The sequence below is a fragment of the Solanum stenotomum genome, chromosome 3, assembly GCF_019186545.1.
Source record: "Solanum stenotomum isolate F172 chromosome 3, ASM1918654v1, whole genome shotgun sequence".
In the NCBI taxonomy this organism is placed as follows: Eukaryota; Viridiplantae; Streptophyta; class Magnoliopsida; order Solanales; family Solanaceae; genus Solanum; species Solanum stenotomum.
In genome coordinates, this window is record NC_064284.1 from 16,177,693 (window position 1) to 16,201,619 (window position 23,927).

The following is a 23,927-nucleotide window of genomic DNA, read 5'->3' on the forward strand; positions in this document are numbered from 1 at the left end:
CAAAAAGACACTTTACGGTAAAGGGCAAATAAGAGTAGTTTTTATTGGTAAAAGAAAATAACTAATTAATCACTAAATCAGTAAAAGTAAAGTATAATATAAATACTCATATAATAGAAGGTAAGGGAAAAGCAAGAGTGAACTAATCCATAATAGAGTCTGACCACAACGATGGAATTGATTATCTTCATGCATAAGAATACTAGATTACCTAGTAGAAAAGATTGAAAAATCATCACAAACCTCCCTTAGTTCTTTTCTATTGCAATTTCTGGATTATTATATGACGATTTTTGAACTTTCCATATATAGAAAAAGAAATAGAAAGAGATAGACTAAAAATGACATCTGTTATGTCAATAACACCAAAGGGATATTAAATGAATGGAATTGGGATATGGTTCCCTCTGAAATGAGGCATGTAAGGGAGCCACTACGAAGAAGTTCTTGCTTAGAAGCTCAATCATGAAGCCACTGCTTCATGCTTGGATTACATAAGTGCTTTAAAATAAATTAGCCAGCAAGTTCAGGGAACTCTGTTCTCACAGATATAGGGCTTCTTACTCTGTGCACCCCGTCAGTCCAAGTTAAGCTCCCGAAATTATAACCTGTGTTGTATTTGTGAGTGGTTGAAATAGTAAGAGTGAAAGAGATTTTCTCGATGCTGGAGTTGAATATCAAAGCTTCAGGCATTACTTTAATGGTAATGCCCAGTGGAGGCTCGATGATAGCCTTATATTGAGAGTTCACTGGTCCAACATTGGTGACGGTTCTCTTAACAGTAACTGTTTTTTTGAGACTTGGTATTGTTAAAGAAGGAAGATTGAAATCAAGAATCGAAGGCATTTTGTTTGCACAAGTAACAAATCTGTTAGTGATTCTACTGATGGCACTTGTGTTATAGCCCATAGGGCATAAATAATTAAAAACATAGTCAGACTCTCCCATATCATAAACTAGGCCAGGATCATTTGCGCCATTTGCATTCACGAGTCCACCACCGAAATCAAATGGATCAGCAATTTTATCTGTATTTCCCTTAGCTATAATTGGTTCTCCAGAATGAGGGTCCGTTTGCCATGCTGCATGTACAATATGACAAGTTGATTAGAAGCACCAAAAGATAAACAAAGCAAATGGCAAATTAAACAAGATCTTGTAAAAGACCTGTTGTAACAAGTGCAGACTTGATAGCAGCTGGAGACCAATGTGGGTGCAAGGACTTAAGCAACGCGGCAATGCCAGAAATGTGAGGAGCTGCCATGGATGTTCCTGAATCAAACTCGTACGGAGTTTCTTCAGGAGGAACAGCAGCCAATATATTGACTCCTGGAGCTGCTATATCCGGCTGCAACATTATCAAACATTAATTTAGAATGAATAATTCATATACTATTGCGTTTCTATTTACTAGATGTAGCCAATGCATAGTAAAGTCATACCTTAAGTATTGCAGGGGCAACAGAATTAGGACCTCGAGATGAGAAGGATGCAATATGAGTTGAAACAGGTATCCCAACATGAGTTTTTGGAGCACTCAACTTAACTTGTGGCTTCCTACATTATTTCTTAACAGTGGTTTTAAACAGCTAATGAAGTAATTTAATATTTCTCTATAGTAAAATGAAAAGAATCAGACATCTTCGTTTACCTGGCGTATCTTATGTAATCGAGTAATTGAGCTCCAACATCAAAACTTACTCCAATACTTGGGAAATCAGATGCGTAAATATTCAAGTCTGTGGTTGGGTTCTTAGCAACAATCAATCCCAAGCCGCCAACCTCCTGTAATACTTCTTGAGTTGTTGATAGTAGTAAGTCATCCCCTTGAACGAGGAAGCAAAGCACCACATTTCCAGTCGCCCACGTATCATTTGCATTTAACTTGTCGCAGTAGCTTCAAAATCCATTAATTTGTGCCTTTTAGCTTGCATCAATCAAGTTTTATTAAAAGAAACTCCTTTAAAGAAATACACATTTAGCCCTCAAAAATGACATAAACAAAGAAAAAAAGGTCTGTTTGATTTGATTCCTTGTTGACGAATTATGTACAACATCTTATTAGGAACATACCATTTTCTTTCTGGATAAACAATGTTGATAAAATTAGTCTCCTTTCCAGTATACAGGGATTGACCCTACAAATAATTATAGCATTATCAAAACAAATCTTTTTGGGTATTCATTGTTATGCTATACATAATACATATAAATATATTTAATTAAGAGAACTTACAACGAAAGTCCGGTTGTTGCCTAATGTAATGAGTGTGGGAAAGGACCTATCAATACTTGAAGCTGCTACAGTTATTATCCATGGTGATGTATCATCTACTGTTTGGGCAATTGGACCTTCATTTCCACCTGAACAAACAACTGTAATTCCCCTGCCGACAGCATGATAGGATGCAAAAGCAATGCCATTGCGCATATCAACATCAGCGTACTGAGGTGTGGTTAAGCCTATGGATATGGATAAAACATCAACTCCATCATTAATTGCTTCATCAATGCCCTTTATTATATCAGCAGAGTTACATACTCCACTGTCCCAACACACCTTGTACATAGCAATTCGAGCTTTGGGTGCCCCACCCCTAACTGTCCCATAAGCAAGTCCATGGTAACTTGCATTTGGTGCAAAGGATCCAGCCGCGGTGCTTGATGTGTGTGTGCCGTGTCCATTTCCATCCCTTGGTGACGCGAACTCATTCTTAAGAAATTGCCTTCCAAGCTCTGCTTCAAAACCTTTTAGAAAGTATTTCGCTCCAATTAGTTTCTTATTGCATGCCTTAGCTGGATCAAAATCTGTACCAGACTGACAGTGACCCTTCCATTTTGAAGGGATTGGCCCAAGGCCTTTGTCATTGAACGCTTCACTTTCTGGCCATATTCCTGTAGTTTGAGTGAGTAGGTATTTTATGTAAAGATATGGCAAATGGGCCTAATTCAATCCCAAAAGCTAGCTCATGAGGAGAGGTTTGTCCAAGTCCATATAAGGAGACCAAATTCCCATTCCTCTACCGATATGGGACATCATAACATTTTAGAGTTGTGAAATTATAACAAGTGATCACCTTGTGCATCATTACGTACTTAAGACTGCAGCAATTATTCCTTCTAATAGAAATTCTTGCCTCTATGAATGCATTTATCAAATGATTGTTTTTCCATTTGACCCACACAAAGAATCAGGAAAGGAAAGAGGAAAACCTGTATCAAGAACACCAATGATGACGCCATCTCCCATGTTGGCTTCATGAAAGAGGTTTGTTGGAGGAGAAGATGTGGACAGGCCAAGGTAATCCCAACTTCTTGTTGTGTGTAACTTGTACAAGTGATTTGGAATCACATGGACCACATCAGGTAACTCTGCAACAAATTCAATGAGGGGACAACATGGAAATATCACGCGATTCCAATTGAACTATAGCGTGCCCAATTTAACCAACAAGTATGTCATCTTCAAACTTTTTTTGAAGTCCTACTTTACCAGCTTGAGAGAGATATTGCAAAGTACTACTACATTTTACCTGCAATCTTTTTGGCTTGAGATTTTGTTAACCTGGCTGCAAAGCCGGAGAAACCATGCTTATAACTATAGATTATTGAATCTCTTGCAGCTTCTGGACTGCATCAGGATAAAACATAAAGTTGTGAACTAAATAGTCTGCACATACTAGTTCGGAGAGAAGAGAAAACCAATTTGTTGATCTTTCCTCAGTTACCTTCCCAGTACAAAAGTAAGTATTTGATGGTGAGCTGATGTTATGAGTTCAATATCATCATGTTGCCTTCTTCCCATGTAAACGATATGAACCTATATTTAGCAATCATTACTCATACTATTAGTTTTACAGTGAAACGAAATAGTGAATTTTCCTGAGTTGTGTTCAATATGTAAACATAAAAGAAATTGCAGAATAGGTTGTTGTAATATCTACTCACTTTGCTTTCAGTATTTGCTTGAATTCCTAAGAAGTCCGACAAGTTCAAGAAAAGGAGTAGAACAGTAAAAGCCAATTTATATTGAAGAAAGTGGCTGATACTCATTATGTGGTATATATGACTAGTTAAACAGAGACATAATTGTTGCAGATTGATATCCATTATTTATAACCATTTATAGATGGAAATCGTGCGATTTAGGATCTGATCATGATGTCTTCTTCTTGGTGTCATGATCCAAAAGATAGAGGCATCACGAAAAGTTGGCTTAATTATTCCGTGGCCAAGAACAAATGCTAAAAAGCACCAAGCACAAAGGGGTTCTTTAGCATGTGGTAATATAATACATGCAATAAATTATAAGAGTAAGATGGGATTGGAGAATCTGCTGATTATGAAACGCATTAAATAATGTTTGAAATGTAATCATGTTTGAATTATATATGGTACTTATTAAACAGTGGAATCATTTCATTAATTATTTGTATAGCTGCAACTTGTGACTGGTTTTACTGATGCAAATTGCTCTATAAAAATAGCTTCTGTATTTTGTACTATAAAAGCAGCCAGACACACTAAGCGGGCTATACGCTATACCAAAGTTGCCTGAATATTGTGAAATTATAGCCAAAATAAATTGCAGATTAACTAGAATTCCCTTATAAAAATGAAATTAGATACTTCCTCCATTATTAGTATGTGGTGCCAAAAGTGGCGGGGCAATGTGTGATTATATTATTGGTTAACTTGAAGTTCACACTGTCTTGTATGTCAAGCTAGGGGTGCCCCATGCAGCAATAGTCTGATTGATCATATTTCGACAATGTTCTATGTTTCTATCATCATTAATTAGTTTACGAAAGTTCACTTGTCTAATCTTTGATTTTTTTTTATTAGCTTACAAAAGTTCTATCACATCTTGTCTAGCTTTTCGAACTCTTCCTGCCAAAACAAGATCTATTGTTTAGAGCTTCAACTAGGGGTGAGATATGTTGAGTTGAGCTTAATTCGAGCAGATTAAAATGAATTGAATTAATAATAATTATAGGGATTTACTTGGGACAGATTTCCTAAGAGTCAGTGTTCAATTTTTAACCTTAGTAAGAAAAGGATTTCCGCCAGAATTTCTGTTCTTCTTCTCATATTTTTCTCCTTCCGTTGTTTATTTGTGGTTGATATTGAGTGGGTAATGTTTCATTCAGCCTATATTGTCGTCTATCTTTAATAAAACAACAAAATTTTTTGAAGAAGACAAAATGGGTTAATTTTGACGGTTTTGGTTGAATCCAACAATTGAAAATTGTTGGGTTGCTGTTAAAATTCGAAGTCATTTGGATCAATTTTGAAGTAGAAACAAGTTGGTGAATTTCTACACCACATGTTATGCGTATCCGCAGGATTTAGCCACAAATCTTGATGGATAGCCAGATAGATACCAAAATTTAGCCACAAATCCTGATGGATCCCCGGATAGATACCAGAATTTCAGCCACAAATGCTGAATAAATGATGGTGATGTGTCAAGACTAGACCAAAATCCTGACAAATCAACATAATTTGCTATTAAGGATAGTCTTGACTCTTGACTAATATCAAATACGAAATCATGGCGAATGCTCGAATTTTACTTAGAAATCCTGACAAATCACCATAGTCTGGTCTCCCCCCAGAAACTGGAGTTCCTGACTGCGTCAATGATGGGAAAATTTACTTAAAGGGCGAAAAGTATGACCCATTTTGATTATAAGCTTGAATTGAGTGATTAAGAAAGTTTTAACACTCCTGATTTTATTGTGTTCTCTTGCCTAATTGGTATTACCCTTTAGTTGGTCTAGTGTTTTAGTCTACTGTGATAATTTATAAAAGTTGTTCTATTTTTGAACTCATCGAGTCATTGTAAGGGAGATTCTTCTTTTACTATGAAGTTATAGTAAAGGGAAGATAAGAAGATTTATCTTGCAGAGAACTTCAGTCAAGAATCCACTGGTACATACTCACTTAGATTACACACGTGCATTGAGATAAATTAACAAACTCTTGCATCCATCGTTTACTCTAGCCAACAAGTTCTGGAAACTCGTTTCTCACAGATATAGGACTTCTTACTCGGTGCAGACCGTCAGTCCAAGTTAAGCTCACGAAATAATGGTCTGTGGTGTATTTGTGACTGGTTGAAATGGTGAGAGTAAATGAGATTTTCCTGGTGCTAGAGTTGAATATCAAAGTTTCAGGATTTACTTTTATGGTAATGCCCAATGGAGGCTCAATGATGGCTTTATATTTGGAATTCACTGGTCCGAAGTTGGTGACGGTTCTTCTAACTGTAACTGTTTTCTTGAGACTCGGTATGGTTACAAAAGGAAGATTAACTTCAAGAATTGAAGGCCTCTTGATTGGACAAAATGCAGCTTGATCAATGAGCATACTGATGGCTCTATTGTTATAGCCCTTTGAGCACAAATTGTTTTATTTAAAAATATATATAAAGGAAAAAATGACTGAGTCTTCGAAAACCGATTAAACTTATGGTTTAAGCGAAATCGAATTTCCAAAAGAACAGAGTCGCCACTTAATTTTTTAGTAAAAATCAAGAAAAAACTTAAGGTTTTCAAAAGATTTAAACAGATGAAATCAATTGAAAAAGGGTTCGAGTTCAAATGTACATTCCGAGAAGGTATTAGGCCCTCGGAATGCCCGCTAACTAGCGGTTGACCGACGATTTGACAAAATAATTTTGACTAATTTTAAAATTTAACTAAGTAAAATGACTCACTTTATTTTAACTAATAATTTTTAGAATTTAACTAAGTAAAGAACTCACGACTTTGACTAATTTGGAAAGTTTAACAAAGTAAAAGAACTAATTTACTTCAATTAATTATTTTATTTTTTTTTTGAAATCTAAATTAAGTAAAAAGAGCTCATTTATTCTAACTTATTTTTTTTATTTTTAGTTTTTTTACTACTGTTATTTTTATCATTTCTTATTTATTTTTAGGGGAATGAACTAAAGGGGAATGGATCATAAAATGTCAACAAGAAAAATATTAAAGTAAAAAGTAATAATATATATATATACTTTAATTCGAAAATGAAATGACCATTCTTGAGGAATTCAATTAAGTTAAATCATAAGATAATCAAAGTGTTAGTCAAATATAATAAAATAATAAAAGGGAGAAAGGAATATTCAAGTTTGGGCCTATTATTGCCCAGAAACATTGGGCCAAAGATTCTGATTTTTGGACCTTGAAATCAATTCCCGTTTTTTGTATACACAAGTTGTATATCAGTGCATACAACTCGTATATCGGCCCCATTTATTGTATCTCGAGCCGTATACCAAATGTATACAACCCACTTCAACTTCCAGCACCTGTATTTCGAATTTATGTCTAGTATTTCCGCATTCAACCTGTATATCATTGTATAAATGCATATATTTTGCATATTCCTCTGTACCCAACGTGATACAACTTGCTTTTGGACTTCCGGGGACCTGTTTCAGCTTCTTTTCATCGAATATATGAGGATGACTCCAAACGACTCAAGGATATGGAAGGGTAGAGTCCAAAATAGACTTGGATAGCATTTCACATGCAACGAAAATGAGGATAAGAAAATTAGAAATCATGGAACAAATAAGAAAAATTGAATAAGGAGAGTTATTGATCTTCATGCAAGCAAACAAGTATAGAACAAGCTTTTTAACCAAAAAAAAAAAGGTTACATTATGGGTCGTTATAAATCACATGTCAAGGATTAAAGGAAAGACCATAACTCCAAAACATGCTTTCTAAAGATAATAGATCACAATAATCCTAAATAAATAAGAATTGAAACAAACCAATCAAAATGCTACAGGGACACTTCTTGAATAACTTTAAAATATAAATAAGGAAGTGATTATACTTTGTTCAAAGGCATGATATTCAAGAAAAGCTATCACTGAATAAAACAACAAAAATAGAGGCTACACATGGACAAAATAAGAATAGATTACACCATGATAATTAAGTAATAAGCAACCAACATAGCTCAAAATAGGAAGAGAGGGAAAGCATGCTGCATATTAGACAAATATTCCACTTCAAGCAATAACAGAACTAAATTTTATCCATGGGGGACCCGAGAGGACAGCTTGTTATACTAGAGGGTCAAAATATTGGAGGCAATAGCCAACTAAATCATCTTAATCAAAGGAAGAAAATAGTCGCCTCCAAATAACTAATCGTAGAAACATTATTCCATGCTACACACGGGCACAAATAGGCATAAAAATAACGTTTCATAGAGAAAGAAAAAAGATGTTGAGCAAATACCCAGTAAACAACTAAGTTAAGCAACAAGTTATACTCATGATGGATGTTTTTCAAATTAGGCAAAGACGGGAAGATGAATTTCTAAAAAATAAAAAATAAAAGTAGGGATAACCTTGGTTAAATCGACACATAAAGATAGCGGGGTTATGAGCATAATACCATAAGTTCAAATCAAAATGATACATACATCAATCTGGCTAAGCGGGAACAAAGACTATATACACAATCTAGTATTAACAAGAATCCATTACAATAAAAAGAACACAAAGGCCGCAGCCCGAGCTATGGTCACATTCTCATCACATTGATGAAAAAGCTAAACCCAACAACATCTCAACACTTCACATGCATATATCCAAATCACATTCAGGTAAAAGAGGGCAAAGGAAAATCATGTATTATCATTAGAAAAAAAAATCTTAACTATACTAAGATTGGAAAACTGAAATTTCAAACGAAACAAAGAAACATTAAGCCAAATTAACTACTCCAACAGTAGGCTGATGATGAAACACGCAAGAGAACTAATAAAGCAGGTGAGGAAGTATACCTTTTTCGGGGCAGCGAACTAGAACAAGAAGAAGAGTTGACGACTTCACCACGGTTGAAATACGACTCCGAGAACCTCGATGAACAGAGCAGAGTCAAACGGGAGCAGAAATTTGATTCCCAATCTCTATAACCTCAAAATCTATTCCCTAAATATTTGTATACATCTATGTATAGCTAGTAGCTCACAGTATGGTCTCCTAATCCAAGCTGATTTCTCTATTTTTCCAACCTTTTTTCCTAATATGTTCCCTAACTCCAAATTTTCGGCCCCCCCTTCACAGTAAAGAAGGTAAAGTCTTTATAGGGGAGAAATTAGGGTTCCAAATAGGGGGGAAAACGGATGAATTCGGGTGGGAATTCGAAATTCAAACGCCATAAATTTCTTGCACCAATTCGGATAAACACCTATTCTCTTGAGGTTTTTACTCATTCCGGAAGAGGGAATGGAAGAAAAACTTGTCTGCCGCCTGCTACAAGGACAAAATTACATGTGCTTTACATAGACGCCGTGAATCGCTTTCCGTCTATTTGGATTGACGTCGTCGATTGCTTTCCGTGTATTGCTCTGCTATTCACGTCGCTTGGTTTTTGCTGGAAGAAAAAGAAGAACAAAGGGTATATGGGTGGGGTCCATTTGGTGTTGTCTATTTGATGTATGTATTGTAATTATATGGGGCATAGTTTTCTTTGCTTTGGGCTGGGTCAGAGTGGATATGGGCTGACTGAAGTTGGGCTAAAGGTTGGCCTAACTTTGGTCTTTAAAAGAATTGGATGCAAGGTGGGAAAAGGGTTAGAGTTGTAATAAATGGCTAGGTTTTGAATTGAGGATTTGGTCAAAAGAATTGTAATTATAATCGATTAGGATTACAAAATTAACCAAATCAGATTTACTTGGAGAATGTGGCCGAAAAATATAAATAAATAAATAAATAAGATGAATTTAATATTAATTAATTAATGAACTTCTTACTCTTAACGAAATAAAATAATTAACTTGATAATAATATAATTAATTTAAACATGAACTAATTAATTCAAAATCGTAATTATGATTTAAATTAAACTAAGTCAGTAAAACACTTAGCTAAAAGAAATAAAAATCTTTTGATATGATTTTCAAATATTTATAAAATATACTAATTAGACACATAATTATATAATAATTAACTTAATTATAAACTAGTTAACTCCAAATATAAGTTATTAATTAATTTAAACCAAATAGCCAAATATTTAAATAAAACTAAAATCGTTTTGAGACAATTTTCGAACATTCATAAAATATACTAATCAGACACATAATTATATAAAATATCATATTTATTATTTTGAAATTTATAAAAATGACAAAACTACTTAAAATGACTTGAAAATTATTTTGAATTTTATAATGCCAATTATTTCAAATCGTTTAGAATTTAGGAAGCTCGATGATTAATTTATATTGGGGAGGGTCAAAATTGGGTGTCAACACAAATAAAGAATGTAGTCAAAGGTTCCCATATCATAGACTAGGCCAGGATCTTTTGCAGCATTTGCATTCACGAGTCCACCACCGAAATCAAATGGATCAGCAATCTTATTTGGATTGCCCTTAGCTATAATTGGTTCCCCAGAATGAGGGTCCGTTAGCCATGCTACATGCACATCAATTAATTCAAACATTAGATAATTTTCGAGGCAAATTAATTTTGAATCTTGTTGGAGAAATGAGATTTTCTAAGGACCTGCTGTGACTNGACAAAATGCAGCTTGATCAATGAGCATACTGATGGCTCTATTGTTATAGCCCATTGAGCACAAATAAAGAATGTAGTCAAAGGTTCCCATAGCATAGACTATGCCAGGATCTTTTGCAGCATTTGCATTCACGAGTCCACCACCGAAATCAAATGGATCAGCAATCTTATTTGGATTGCCCTTAGCTATAATTGGTTCCCCAGAATGAGGGTCCGTTAGCCATGCTGCATGCACATCAATTAATTCAAGCATTAGATACTTTTCGAGGCAAATTAATTTTGAAGCTTGTTGGAGAAATGAGATTTTTCTAAGGACCTGCTGTGACTAGTGCAGACTTGATAGCAGCTGGAGACGTGCAGGGACTTGAGCAATGCGACAATGCCAGAAATGTGAGGAGCTGCCATGGACGTTCCTGAATCAAACTCGTACGGAATTTCTGCTGGAGCAAAAGCAGCCAATATATTGACTCCTGGAGCAGCTATATCTGGCTGTAACATCAGACACTATAATTTAGAAATGTGATGCAATATCACAATTAATAAGTGCTACATAGTGTGCGAGATGTATAATAAAGTCTTACTTTTAAGTATGGCAGGGGCAACAGAATTGGGACCTCGGGATGAGAAGGACGCAAGATGTGTTGAAACAGGTTTCCCAACATGAGTTGTGGCAGGACTCAGCTTTAATTGTGCTTTCCTGAATTATTTCTTAACTAATGGTTATAAGCACCAAGAGAAGTAATTTAAGATTTCTCTATAGCAAAAAGGAAAAGAATCAGATATTTTCATTACCTGGAGTATCTGATGTAATCGAGTAATTGAGCTCCAACATCAAAATTAACTTCAATACTTGGAAAGCCAGACGCTAAATAGTACAGAGCTCTGGTTGGGTTCTTAGCAACAATCAATCCCAAGCTTCCAACCTCCTGGACAACTTGTCGAGTAAATGGCAACTACAACTCATCTCCTTTAACAAGGAAGCAAAGCACTACTTTTCCAGCCGCCCATGTATCATTTGTATTCAAGTTGTTGCAAAAGCTTCAAAATCCATGAATTCATGCTAATTTAGCTTGCAACAATAAAGTTATAAAAGACCCCTTTGAAGACACAGAAATGACTGTCGGAGATGGAAAAAGTTTAACAAGAAAAATGGGGCTGGTTAATTTGGATATCTGTTGATAACTTATAGTAGCTAATTTATTAGAAACATACCGTGTATCTCCAAGCTCAGAGCTTTCTGGATGTGCAATGCTGATAAAAGCAGTCTCCTTTCCAGTATACATGGATTGACCCTACAGATAATAACGTTTGTTTTCTTTTTCTTTTCAAGTATGATAAGAGAACTTACAGAAAAAGTCTGATTGTTGCCTAATGTAATGAATGTGGGAAATGACCTATCAATACTTGAAGCTGCCACAGTTAGGATCCATGGGGATATATTCACTACAGTTTGGGGATATGGCCCTTCGTTTCCTCCTGAACCAATAACTGTAATCCCCTTAATGACAGCATGGAAGGATGCCAAAGCAATGCCATTGCGCATATCAACATCAGCGTACAGAGGTATTTCTAAGCCAAGGGATATAAAAAAACTATCAACTCCATCATGAATTGCTTCATCAATAGCCATCATTGTATCAGCAAAGGTACATCCTCCTTTAAGCCAATTGCAGCACACTTTGTACATAGCAATCCGAGCCTTGGGTGCACCACCCTTAACTGTACCATAACCAAGTCCTTGGAAACTTGCATTGGGTGCGAACAAGCCACCAGCAGTGCTTGATGTGTGGGTGCCATGTCCATCTCTATCCCTTGGTGACGCAAGCTCAAATTTGAGACAATCATGATCCTTGATAACTGGCCGTCCAGCCTCTGCTTCAAAATCCTTTAGATAGTACTTTGCTCCAATTAGTTTCCTGTTACATGCCTTAGCTGGATCAAATTTTTCACTAGACTGACAATGGCCCTTCCATCTTGAAGGGATTTGCCCTAGGCCTTTGTCATTGAATGCTTCACTTTTGGCCATATTCCTGTATTTTGAGTCATCAGTAGGTACTTTAGAGTTTTGAAAACATAACAAACAATTTTGTACTTTTACACTGACTGTACAGTAACCTTTTCCTCTACCTGAGGTGGAAGTAAGTTCTGCATACATTCTACCTCTCCCAGACCCACCCCAAAAGTGGGATTATACTGGATATGTTGTTTTATGCAGTAAGCTTATCTCGTTCTAGAAATTCTTGTCTTTATGAATGGATTAATAAAAGAGGAAAACCTGTATCAAGGACTTCTATGATGATACCGTCACCCATGTTGGCATAATGAAGAAGGTTAGTTGGAGGAGAAGATTCGGAAGGGCCAAGGTAATCCCAACTTCTTGTTGTGTGCAATTTGAACAAATGATTAGGAACCACATGGACCACATCAGGTAACTCTGCAACAAATTCAATGAGGGATAGCATGGAAGTATCACCTGATTCCAACTGAACTATAGTGTTAAGCTTTTATGTGCCAAATTTAACCAACAAGTATGTCACGTTCAAACTTTTTCGGAAGTCCTACTTCACCAGCTTGGGAGAGAGATTGCAAAGTACTACTACAATTTACCTGCAATCTTTTTGGCTTGAGATTTCGCTAACCTGGCTGCAAAGCCAGAGAAACCATGTTTAATTATAACTATAAATGATTGAATCTCTTGCAGCTTTTTGACTGCATCAGGAGAAAACATTAAGTTATGAATTAAATAGTCTGCGCATATTAATTAGAGTGTAGAGGAGATAAGAGCAGAGCAAAGAAGAGAAGATTAATATGTTGATCGTTCCTTTGGTTACCTTCCCAGTACTGAAGTAAGTAATTGATGGTGAGCTGATGTTGCGAGTTCAACATCATCGTGTTGCCTTCTTCCCATGTAAACGATATGAACCTACATTTAACAATCATTTCTGATACTATTAAATTCTCAGTGAGACAAATAATGAATTTCCTGAGTTGTCCTTACTATGTAACCATACCAAACGACCCCTAAGAGTTGGAGTTGATGCGTCGCGAGTTGATTTAGAACAAAAACTAATGGATACAACTGATGTTGAAAATTCTTGGCAGCATGTTTTGCAAGTTGAAACAAGATTGCAACTAAAAATTGTATATTGGTTGCACACAAAAATTCAAATAGTAGTCGGACCCTTTTCCCAACTAGTCAAAATAATTTTCCATGTAGTGGACAGGGTGCGACTGGAAATTTTCAAGACAGTGAGAAGAAGCAAGATATTAGTAATGCCTCAAGAGACCTATTGAAGGCTAACAAAAAAGATGTTAATATTATGGCTCCAACATTATATCTTTCTAATCCTGAGGTAGCTAAGATTATTCAAGAAAATCTAGATGTCATGCTACTCAAATCCAATCCAGCGATTAAGCCACTCATGGCCACATTGAATACCTCGACTCATAAGATCTCATCCCTATCTTTGGAGTCGCTTGGTGAATCTGGACAACTAATAAGGTCAACAGAGAATGACAACGATTTGATCCAAGAAGAGCAGGTTTCACCACCTGCTATGAATAACAAATTAAGCCCAGAAGCTCCCGTATTTGTGCCTAAATGTGTGAATGCAAAGAAGAATGAATCAAGGGCATTAGCATCAAATACAATTGATTTGGTCGAGGAGGCTCTTGATGAAGATGAGGAAGAGGTGGACATATGCTTTGATAGAGTTGTTAGGGACAGGGATATATCACCTAGACAACAAAGAAGTGGAAGCAACAAAAGCAAAAAGAAGACACATGGAAGGCAACATAGTTGGAACGGTAAAGTGACTAAGGAGTTTGTTCCAAGGATGCGACAGGCAAAACAGAACCATATGACAGTATCAATAGGTTCAACGAGATCCAATAAATCCAAAAAAAATATATGAATTATCAAGTGTTGTTATCAATTATCAAGTGTTGTTGGATAGATTTGAAGAAGAAGACAAAAGAAAAATACTTTAAGTTACTTTTGATGGGCAATTAATCTTTTTTAATTCATGCTTTCGTAATAGAAAGTTTGAGGCTGATAACTCAACCTTCTTCTTGATTGTCATATTTTTACATTTTTAAGCATCCTCACTTGTTATATCATCATGGAGTGTATTACAAAACTCTGTGGTGATCACAAGATACTTAGTTCTTTCTAGCTCTTATTTCTTTCATGCTTGTTAGTTAGTAGAAGTTAGGTACTTCATTTCGATTGGTAAGATAAGGCTTACCCCCCTCCCCCCTCACTTGTAATATCATCATGGAGTGTATTACAAACTCTGTGGTGATAACAAAATACTTAGTTCTTTCTAGCTCTTATTTTCTTCATGCTTGTTAGTTAGTAAAAGTTAGGTACTTCATTTTGATTGGTAAGATAAGACCTAGGAAATTGTATGATTTTAGTGTGATGTTTCCTTTTAAATTCAGCATTTGCCCTACCAATTTTGGCCATCATTTTTTTTATGTAATGAAGGTCTAATATTAATTATTCAAATATTAATTTTAAATTTGTTTGTTTGAAGGTTTGAATTGTAATCATTAAGTGCATTTGATTTTCTTATATTACAATTACTTAATGGATTCGAATGATTAAAATCTCTAACAAAGTCTTTGACCTTATTTGTTTTCATTAAAATTGTTGACACCCGATTTTGACCCTCCCCAATAAGGAATTAATTCACGAGCTTTTCAATTTTCAAACGACCTAGGATAATTAGTTTTATAAAATTCAAATATTTCTCGAGGTTACTTTAAGTAATTCTAGTCGATTTTATAGTATTTTATAATTATATGTGTAATTAGTGTTTCTTAAATATTCAAAAATCGTCTCAAAGAGATTTTAAATTTGGTAAGTATTCTATTAAACTAACTTAGTTTAAGTTATGGTTATAATCTTAAATTCACTAGTTTGCAATTGAATTAATTATTTTATCTCGTTAAGATTGAGAAGCTCATTGGTTAATTTCTATAAACTCGTCTTGTCTGGGTTTTGGCCAAATTCACTAATTAGTTTCGATTTGATTAAATTTTAACTTCGATTGGTCAGAATTTTGATTCTCGATAATAGCAATTCTAACCATTTCCTCACCTTGTTTTCTTGGATTTAAGACTAAATTTTGGGCCTTCCCTTAAAATTCCAGCAGCCCAATATAATAGCAACCAACAACTCTCAATCCTCCCACACGCTCCAGCCCAATCCTCATTTACCCGACCCGGCCCAATTCCTTCATCAACAAAGAAACCCAGAAACAACATACAACAGCAGTACCAGCCGACCCCATCCCCTTTCCCTTCCAATTCCAACGACTAACATCACAGCAACAGTCCAAACGCGTCGGCACGCACAACAGCAAGCAGAAAGCATGTGTTTTCGTACTTGGGGCTGCGAGATTGAGACACGTTGCGCCCCAAGGACGATGGAATTGATCCCAACCGTCATATCCCATTTCCTCTTCTGGAATGAGTCGAATTTCAGAGGAAAAAGATGTTTATCCCAAATGGTGAAAGAAATTTATGGTGTTTGAATTTCGAATGCACCCGTTTCCCCCCAGATTTCGAACCCTAAATTCCCTCTATATAAAGCTCTCTTCTCCTCATTTTTAAGGGCAGCCGCAACTCACATATAGAAGAAATAACTTACAAAGGGTTCAACATGAAATAGGGATAGAGGATACACGCGAAATACATTTGAATAGAGAAGAGGCTGGCGCTATTTTTGGGTTCGTTCCTCTGCTCATTCGTAGGAGTTCTTGAAGTTTCGTGTTGTGTGGTGGAGTAGTGCGATTCAGCTCGTCACTGTTCCAGTTCGTTGCCCAGAAAAGGTAACAACCTTGTCTCTATCTTGTTTTCGTTTCATTTCTTTCCTCTCGACTTTATGTTCCTTGAAGGTTCATGTCACTTAGACTATGCTTGAATATGGGCTGAATGATGATAGTCCTCCCTTTAATTGCTAGATATATTCATGTTATCAGGTTCGGATTTAATTTAATGTATTGTTTTCTATGAGGAGTATATTGAATACTCATCATATTCTCTGTTTTTGTTTTGTTTTCTTTTTGAAAATATGGGTTGTTCAACTTGTTTTCTTTATGTATCACCCTTCCTTTCTCTACAAACTTGATTATAGTTTCTAATGATATTTGAGTGGTCAGTTATGTTGGTCCCATTACTGATTTTATTTGCATAAGAGTGTGATTAGTGCTAGTTTTAAGTAATCATGTTGCTCTACATGTTAACAACTGATTCTGTTGCCTATCATTGCCTACACTCTATCTTCTTGTTCGATTATTGCAAATATGATTTGGGAGGTGTGATTATAGCTTTGATAAGGTGTGGTGTTTTATATTAAGGTTTCATGTTAGCTCTTAATATCCTGTTTTTGCTCTTTCTTTTGAAACTAAAATTGACCTTTTGTGTTTAGTATAGCTATGTGATTTTCCTTAATGCAATCCAGTTATTTTGAGCGATTTTTGTTTTCAAAATTCTCTGTCCAGCTGCTCCATTTCATATAATGCGAATGAGTTTGAAAAAGTTTGATTAAAGTGTTCTTAGCATGATTTTTTCAGATTTTGTGGGTTTGGTCATTGCATTCTTTGAAAGGGCTTAAAGTCAGTAATAAGGTTGTCCACAACATTAGTATTTTGGGTTATATTTTAGGATTGTATCTTTGGTTTGAATTTAAACCGAGGCCGCTCTCTCTGTCTTGCTATATTTGTTCGGTTTTGGCATCTCAAAGTGGTGTTGACATCCATGGTCATTCTTTTGGCCTAGAATTTTAGTTTTAAGTTAATGATGTGAGTTTAATTCGGTTTGAAATGGTTGTTTAATTCGGTTAAAACGGTTGTTTAGCTTTAGTGTTTTACCTCGTTTTTGTGCTATTGTTCAACAATGTCATCCTTCAAGGATATTCTTTTCTTTTTTGCCTATCCGTATTTACAATTGCTTTATATTTCATCATCATGTGTTCCTCCTGTTAGCTTAGCCTCTTTTCTTTTTTTCTTTTTTCTTTTTTTAATAATAATAATAATAATAATAATAATAATAATAGGATTTCTGGAAGCATATAGTGTGCATTGACCAATGCTTATTATCTATTTATTGCTTATAGCCCATCGTGTCACCACTTCCTCTATTATGTTACTTCATACTTTGATTTAATATTATAATTCAATTACATGTTTTATTTCTATTTAAATGTTGTATGCTGCCAGGTATTTCATTCTAATTTTATCTTCTTTTCTCGCATGTGAAAACTCCTCCAAATCCTCATGGATTACATGTCTTTTCCTCGCATTTTCCTATTGGGCCTTTATGGCCCAATACTCTTGTTCATCGAGTCAGCCAGCAAGAAACTAAAATACAGGTTGAAGATGGATGAGCATGCTGAAAATTAAATTTTCAAGCTCCGAAAAGGTCAAAAACAGGCTGATATACCTGCTGTATACACCGATATACGGTCAGAAAATATCATATACAGGGCAAAAACGTGAAAAAATGAAGGTGGAAAATGTAAAAATACCGAGTTAAGACAAAATTACAAGTTCGGGAGTTCAAGAATTGGCGGTATACATGGTGTATACGTCGAATATACACTTGGTGTATATCATGATCAATGAAGATGGAAAAGGGGACCAAAAGCCCAAAGTTATTATTATTATTATTTTTGCAAATTTAGGAATTTGGGCCAAAAGCCCAGATTCGATATGTCTTCCCTTTGCTCCTATTTATTTTGTTGTATTTGACTAACGTTTTGAATATCCTATGGTTTAATTTAATTAAATTCCCGAGAATAGTCATTTCATTTTTTTTCTTTAAATTAAGGTATATATATATTTTATTACTTAGTTCTTATTTTAAAATTAGTCTCGTCAACACTCAATTTATTTCCCTTTGGGAAAATCCCCCTTTGCCCTATTCCCTTAAGATAATAATAATAATAATAATAATAATAATAATAATAATAATAATGAATAAATAAATAAAAAGCAAACTTCTTTTACTTAGTATTTTCTCAAAATTAGTCAAAGTCGTCTTTAGTCAAATTGCCGGTCAACCGCAAGTTAGCGGACATTCCGAGGGCTTAACCCCTTCTAGGAATGTACACTTGAACTCGAACCCTTTTTCAATTGATTTTATCTGTTTAAATCTTTTGAAAACCTTAAAGTTTTTCTTGATTTTTATTAAAAAATTAAGTGGCGGCTCTATTCTTTTGAAAATTTGATTTCTCTTAAACGATAAGTTTAATCGATTTTTCGAAAACTCAGTTATTTTTCTTTTATAAATACGTTTAAATAAAACAAAAATTAAGATGTGCATTAAAATTGAAAGATGTTAATCTGAATAATAAGATGTTGCATTAAGATCTTAATATGAAATAGTTAAGACTGTGTATTTCTCAACATCTGAATGCATAAAAATTGTCTTTGTTTAAAAAATAATAAATAGACAATTCAAATAAAATACTAAATTGATTTGATACTATATCAATAAAACATTTTAAATTTTTTATATGGTTGGCGGTGGTGATGACTAACTATGACTATTGTATGTCGATTTAGGATGGTGTTGTTGACTGATGATGGTGGTTATGAATAATATCTTATCGTATAGTGGTTGACAATAGTGATTAACTGTGGTTGTTGTTGGTGTGAACAAATAATTAGTAGTGGAATGATATTAATAACTAATGATGATGGTTAGCAATATAAAATGTTGACTAATGATGATAATTATTTGTATTGATTAGTTGGAATGATCGCTAATGATGACGACAATTGATTTAATCGGCGGTAATGGTGGTTGTGTCTACATGACTACAATACTGAGAATGGTTGTGTCTACATGACTACAATACTGAGAATTTATATGATTAGTTCCTGTATCTATATTTTAAGCCATTATATGGGAGATTCTTCTTTTTTCTACTGGTTATATAGTGAAGGAAAGATAAAAATATTTTTCTTGCATAGAAGCTCAATCGTGAAACCACTGCTTCATACTTAGATTACATAAGTGCATAGAAATAAATTAACCAACTCTTGCATCCATCTTTTACTTTAACCAGCAAGTTCAGGGAACTCTGTTCTCACAGATATTGGGCTTCTTACTTTGTGCACCCCGTCAGTCCAAGTTAAGCTCCCGAAATAATAGCCTGTTGTGTATTTGTGACTGGTTGAAATGGTGAGAGTGAATGAGATTTTCTTGGTGCTGGAGTTGAATATCAAAGTTTCAGGCTTTACTTTTATGGTAATGCCCAGTGGAGGCTCAATGAAAGCCTTATATTTGGAGTTCACTGGTCCGACGTTGGTGACTGTTCTTTTAACAGTAACTGTTTTCCTGAGACTTGGTATTGTTAAAGAAGGGACATTGAAATCAACAAGGGAAGGCATTTTGTTTGCACAAGTAACAAATCCGTTAATGATTCTACCGATGGCACTTGTGTTATAGCCCATTGGGCACAAATAACTAAAAACATAGTCCGAGAATCCCATGTCATAGACTAGGCCAGGATCTTTTGCAGCATTTGCATTCACGAGTCCACCACCAAAATCAAACGGATCAGCAATCTTATCTGTATTTCCCTCTGCTATAATTGGTTCCCCTGAATGAGGGTCCGTTTGCCATGCTGCATGCACAAATATGGCAAGTTGATTTAGAAGCACCAAAAGATAAACAGAACATATGGCAAACTACATCTGCATGGAGTAAGGACCTGTTGTGACAAGTGCAGACTTGATAGCAGCTGGAGACCAATGTGGGTGCAGGGACTTGAGCAACGCAACAATGCCAGACACGTGAGGAGCTGCCATGGATGTTCCTGATTCAAATTCGTACGGAGTTTCTGAAGGAGGAACAGCAGCCAATATATTGACTCCTGGAGCTGCTATATCTGGCTGTAACATCAGAGATTAAGTTTAGAAATATGGTGCGATATTTAGAAGGTGCAAGTAGCACGTGATATCAATGATAAAATGAGATCAAGTCGCTTGGAATGGTTTGGTCTGGCCAAGTCGATTTCCAAATGCATTGGTCTGTTGGTGCAAAACCATGGTGAGTGAAGGTGTTAAGAAGCGGAAGACCTAAAATTACTTGGAAAAATGTTGTCTCGAAAGACCTACAATTTCTTGGAATTCACAAATACTTGGCAAAAAAAGGGTAAAATGTAGGAAAAAGATCTATATAGTTGAAAAATATGGAGATATAGTGAACTGCAACTTACTTAGCTTGGAATTGAGACATAGTTAATGTATTTGTTATAGATGCAATATTATAAATAATGAGTTCCTACATAGTGTGCTATTTAGTAATACCTAGAAATTTATACCTTAAGTATGGCGGGGGCAACAGAATTGGGACCTCGAGATGAGAAGGATGCAATATGTGTTGAAACAGGTTTTCCAATATGAGTTCTAGTAGGACTCAGCTTTACTTGTGGATTCCTGCATTATATTTTAATGATGGTTTTAAGCACCAACAATGTGATTTAAGATTTCTCTGTACTTGGCAAAAAGAAAAGAATCGGATATCGAGTAATTGAGCTCCAATGTCGAAACTTACTCCAATACTTGGGAAGTCAGAAGCATAATAATCCAGGGTTCTGGTTGGATTCTTAGCAGCAATCAATCCCAAGCCTCCAACCACCTGGACAACTTGTAGAGCTGTTCCTAAATCGTTCTCGTCTCCTTTAACCAGGAAGCAAAGCACCACTTTTCCAGCCGCCCATGTATCATTTGTATTTAAGGTGTCGCAATAGCTTCAAAATCCATAAATTCATGCTATTTAAGTTCGGGTTAAAAACAATAATCCCCTATGGAGACACAGAATTAGACCTTGTTATGGCATAAATAAGAAAGATATATGTTTTTTTTTTAAGATGAATTACAGTATCTCATCAGGTACATACTGATTATCTTCAAAATCAGAGCTCTCTTGATGTACAATGCTGATAAAACCAGTCTCCTTTCCGGTATACAGGGATTGACCCTACAGATACAATTTAATTACAATTCCTTCTAGGTCTTTTCCTTCTGAAGTATATAATTTCTTCGTTAAAGAAAGAGAACTTACAGTGAAAGTCCGGTTGTTGCCTAATGTAATGAGTGTGGGAAAGGACCTGTCAATACTAGAAGCTGCCACAGTTATTATCCATGGTGATGTATCGTCTACTGTTTGGGGAATTGGTCCATCGTTTCCCCCCGAACAAACGACTGTGATTCCATTCATGACAGCATGGAAAGATGGAAAACCAATACTATGCATATCAACAGCAGCGAACTGAGGTGTGTTTGTGCCAAGAGATAGTGATAAAATATCAACTCCATCATGAATTGCTTCATCAATACCCTTAATTACATCAGCAAAGTCACATCCTCCTCTAGGCCAGTCCCAACACACCTTGTACATAGCAAGACGAGCCTTGGGTGCACCACCCCTAACTGTGCGATAAGCAAGTCCATGGTAACTTGCATTTGGTGAAAAGGAGCCACCTGCGGTGCTTGATGTGTGTGTGCCATGTCCATTTCTATCCCTTGGTGACGCGAACTCTTTCGTAAGAAAACTAGGATCCTTGATTATTGGCCTTCCCAGCTCTGCTTCTAAACCTTTTATAAAGTATTTTGCTCCAATTAGTTTCCTGTTGCATGCCTTAGCAGGATCGAAATCTGTACTAGACTGACAGTGGCCCTTCCATTTTGAAGGAATTGGCCCAAGGCCTTTGTCATTGTATGCTTCACTTTCTGGCCATATTCCTGCATTTTGGGTATTTTAGAGATGTGAAAAAATAATGACATAATACATAAATATGTTATTTAACTTGGCCTCGACTCACATTTATGCACTCTAACTTTAGGTATACACAAGTAGACAGTTAAACTTGTACAAAGTTGAACAAATAGACACATGCATCCTACATGTACTATGTCACGTAGGACTCATGTGTCTACTTGCTCAACTTTCTAGTTTAAGCGACTACTTGTGCACACTCAAGACTGTGCAACAATTATTCCTTCTACTTGGAATGAAAGAGGAAAACCTGTATCAAGGACACCGATGATGACGCTATCTCCCATGTTGGATTGATGAAGGAGGTTTGTTGGAGGAGAAGATGTGGACAGGCCAAGGTAATCCCAACTTCTTGTTGTGTGTAACTTGTACAAGTGATTTGGAATCACATGGACCACATCAGGTAACTCTGCAACAAATTCAATGAGGGATAAGCTTAAGTTTTTATGTGCCAAATTTAACCTTTTCAAAGTAGAGTTTTTTACCCGCAATCTTTTTGGCTTGAGATTTTGTTAACTTGGCAGCGAAGCCAGAGAAACCATGTTTGTAACTGTAGATGATTGAATCTCTTGCAGCTTCTTCACTGCATCATCAGGAGAAAACATAAAGCTGTGGAGGAGAAGAGAGAAATCAATGTGTTGATTTTTCCTCAAGTTACGTTATACCTTCCGAGGACAGAAGTAAGTATTTGATGGTGAGCTGATGTTGTGAGTTGTGCATCATCATGTTGTCTTGTTCCCATGTAAACAATATGAACCTATATCGTATTTAACAATCATTTCTTTTACTATTAGCTTTACCTGAGACGAAAGAAATTACAGATTAACCAGTATTGATGTACTCACTTTGGATTCGCCATGTGCATAAATTCCTAAGTTGAAGAGAAGGAGCAGAGCAGTGAAAGCCAATTTATATGAAAGAAAGTGATTGATGTTCATTTTATAGCAGTTGTTTTGATGAACAGCTTTTGACACCCGTCTCCGCTATTTATAATAATTCCGTAGCTTCACCTGCTGTGTTTGGTTTGAGTATTTTCACATTTCATTATTTAAAGTGAACAAGTAATTTTCTCATTAACTGTACTAACTTAATTAGTTTCTCTGATGAATTGCATAAAATTAGGAGGAATTTTTACAAACCACGACATTATAGCCACGAATAACCGACAATTTCAATATTTACATAATGTAGTGCTGGTTTTACTCATAAAATACATTAATGTAACTCACTCACTAAGAGGTTGTATTTGAGATACAGCCTCGGTTAAAACTGCTTAAATTGCTCGCCAGCCTCTTTCCTTCTCTCATCCCTTTTCCTCTATGTATTTGTGTTTCACAATTTTAATTTTAAATACCATACATTGTCTTTGATATGTGTATATCAGAGACATATTTGTATAGTAACTTTTATTTCGAGTTTTAGACCTTATATTTGAATTAAGAAATTTATGAGTATTTAGTGGCAGACCAAATAACTATGATGGTCAATGAATGAGGAAAATGAAAATAAAATCTTTTATTTTGTTTATTTCTTTAATACATTTTTTTTTTAAAAAAAAAGATGCCTTTTT

At 35.4% G+C, this 23,927-nt stretch overlaps 2 protein-coding genes and 1 pseudogene across 3 annotated transcripts; all 3 read right to left on the reverse strand.

The window, feature by feature from the left end:
* Window positions 1-177: 177 nt before the first annotated feature.
* On the reverse strand, window positions 178-4,347 carry LOC125858510 (subtilisin-like protease SBT3.4). 2 transcript variants are annotated; one of them, XM_049538305.1, is made up of 10 exons: window positions 3,949-4,347; window positions 3,729-3,820; window positions 3,534-3,631; window positions 3,214-3,372; window positions 2,237-2,895; window positions 2,074-2,138; window positions 1,652-1,897; window positions 1,443-1,557; window positions 1,168-1,348; window positions 178-1,082 (listed from the first exon to the last, which is right to left on the reverse strand). In XM_049538305.1, exons 1-10 carry the CDS (start codon window positions 4,108-4,110, stop codon window positions 514-516), a joined length of 2,346 nt encoding a protein of 781 aa, XP_049394262.1. In that variant the 5' UTR covers window positions 4,111-4,347; the 3' UTR covers window positions 178-513. The 2 variants fall into 2 exon arrangements, with proteins under 2 accessions (XP_049394262.1, XP_049394263.1); XM_049538306.1 differs by having other exon boundaries at window positions 911-1,082; window positions 1,188-1,348; window positions 3,949-4,346.
* Window positions 4,348-5,950: 1,603 nt separating this feature from the next.
* On the reverse strand, window positions 5,951-13,774 carry LOC125858732 (subtilisin-like protease SBT3.4; annotated as a pseudogene).
* Window positions 13,775-19,514: 5,740 nt separating this feature from the next.
* On the reverse strand, window positions 19,515-23,295 carry LOC125858528 (subtilisin-like protease SBT3.4). The gene is made up of 10 exons (XM_049538330.1): window positions 23,203-23,295; window positions 23,023-23,114; window positions 22,843-22,940; window positions 22,608-22,766; window positions 21,644-22,323; window positions 21,480-21,559; window positions 21,087-21,329; window positions 20,901-21,018; window positions 20,289-20,469; window positions 19,515-20,201 (listed from the first exon to the last, which is right to left on the reverse strand). The coding sequence occupies exons 1-10, from the start codon at window positions 23,293-23,295 to the stop codon at window positions 19,633-19,635; spliced, it is 2,313 nt and encodes a 770-aa protein (XP_049394287.1). The 3' UTR covers window positions 19,515-19,632.
* Between the last annotated feature and the right edge of the window lie 632 nt (window positions 23,296-23,927).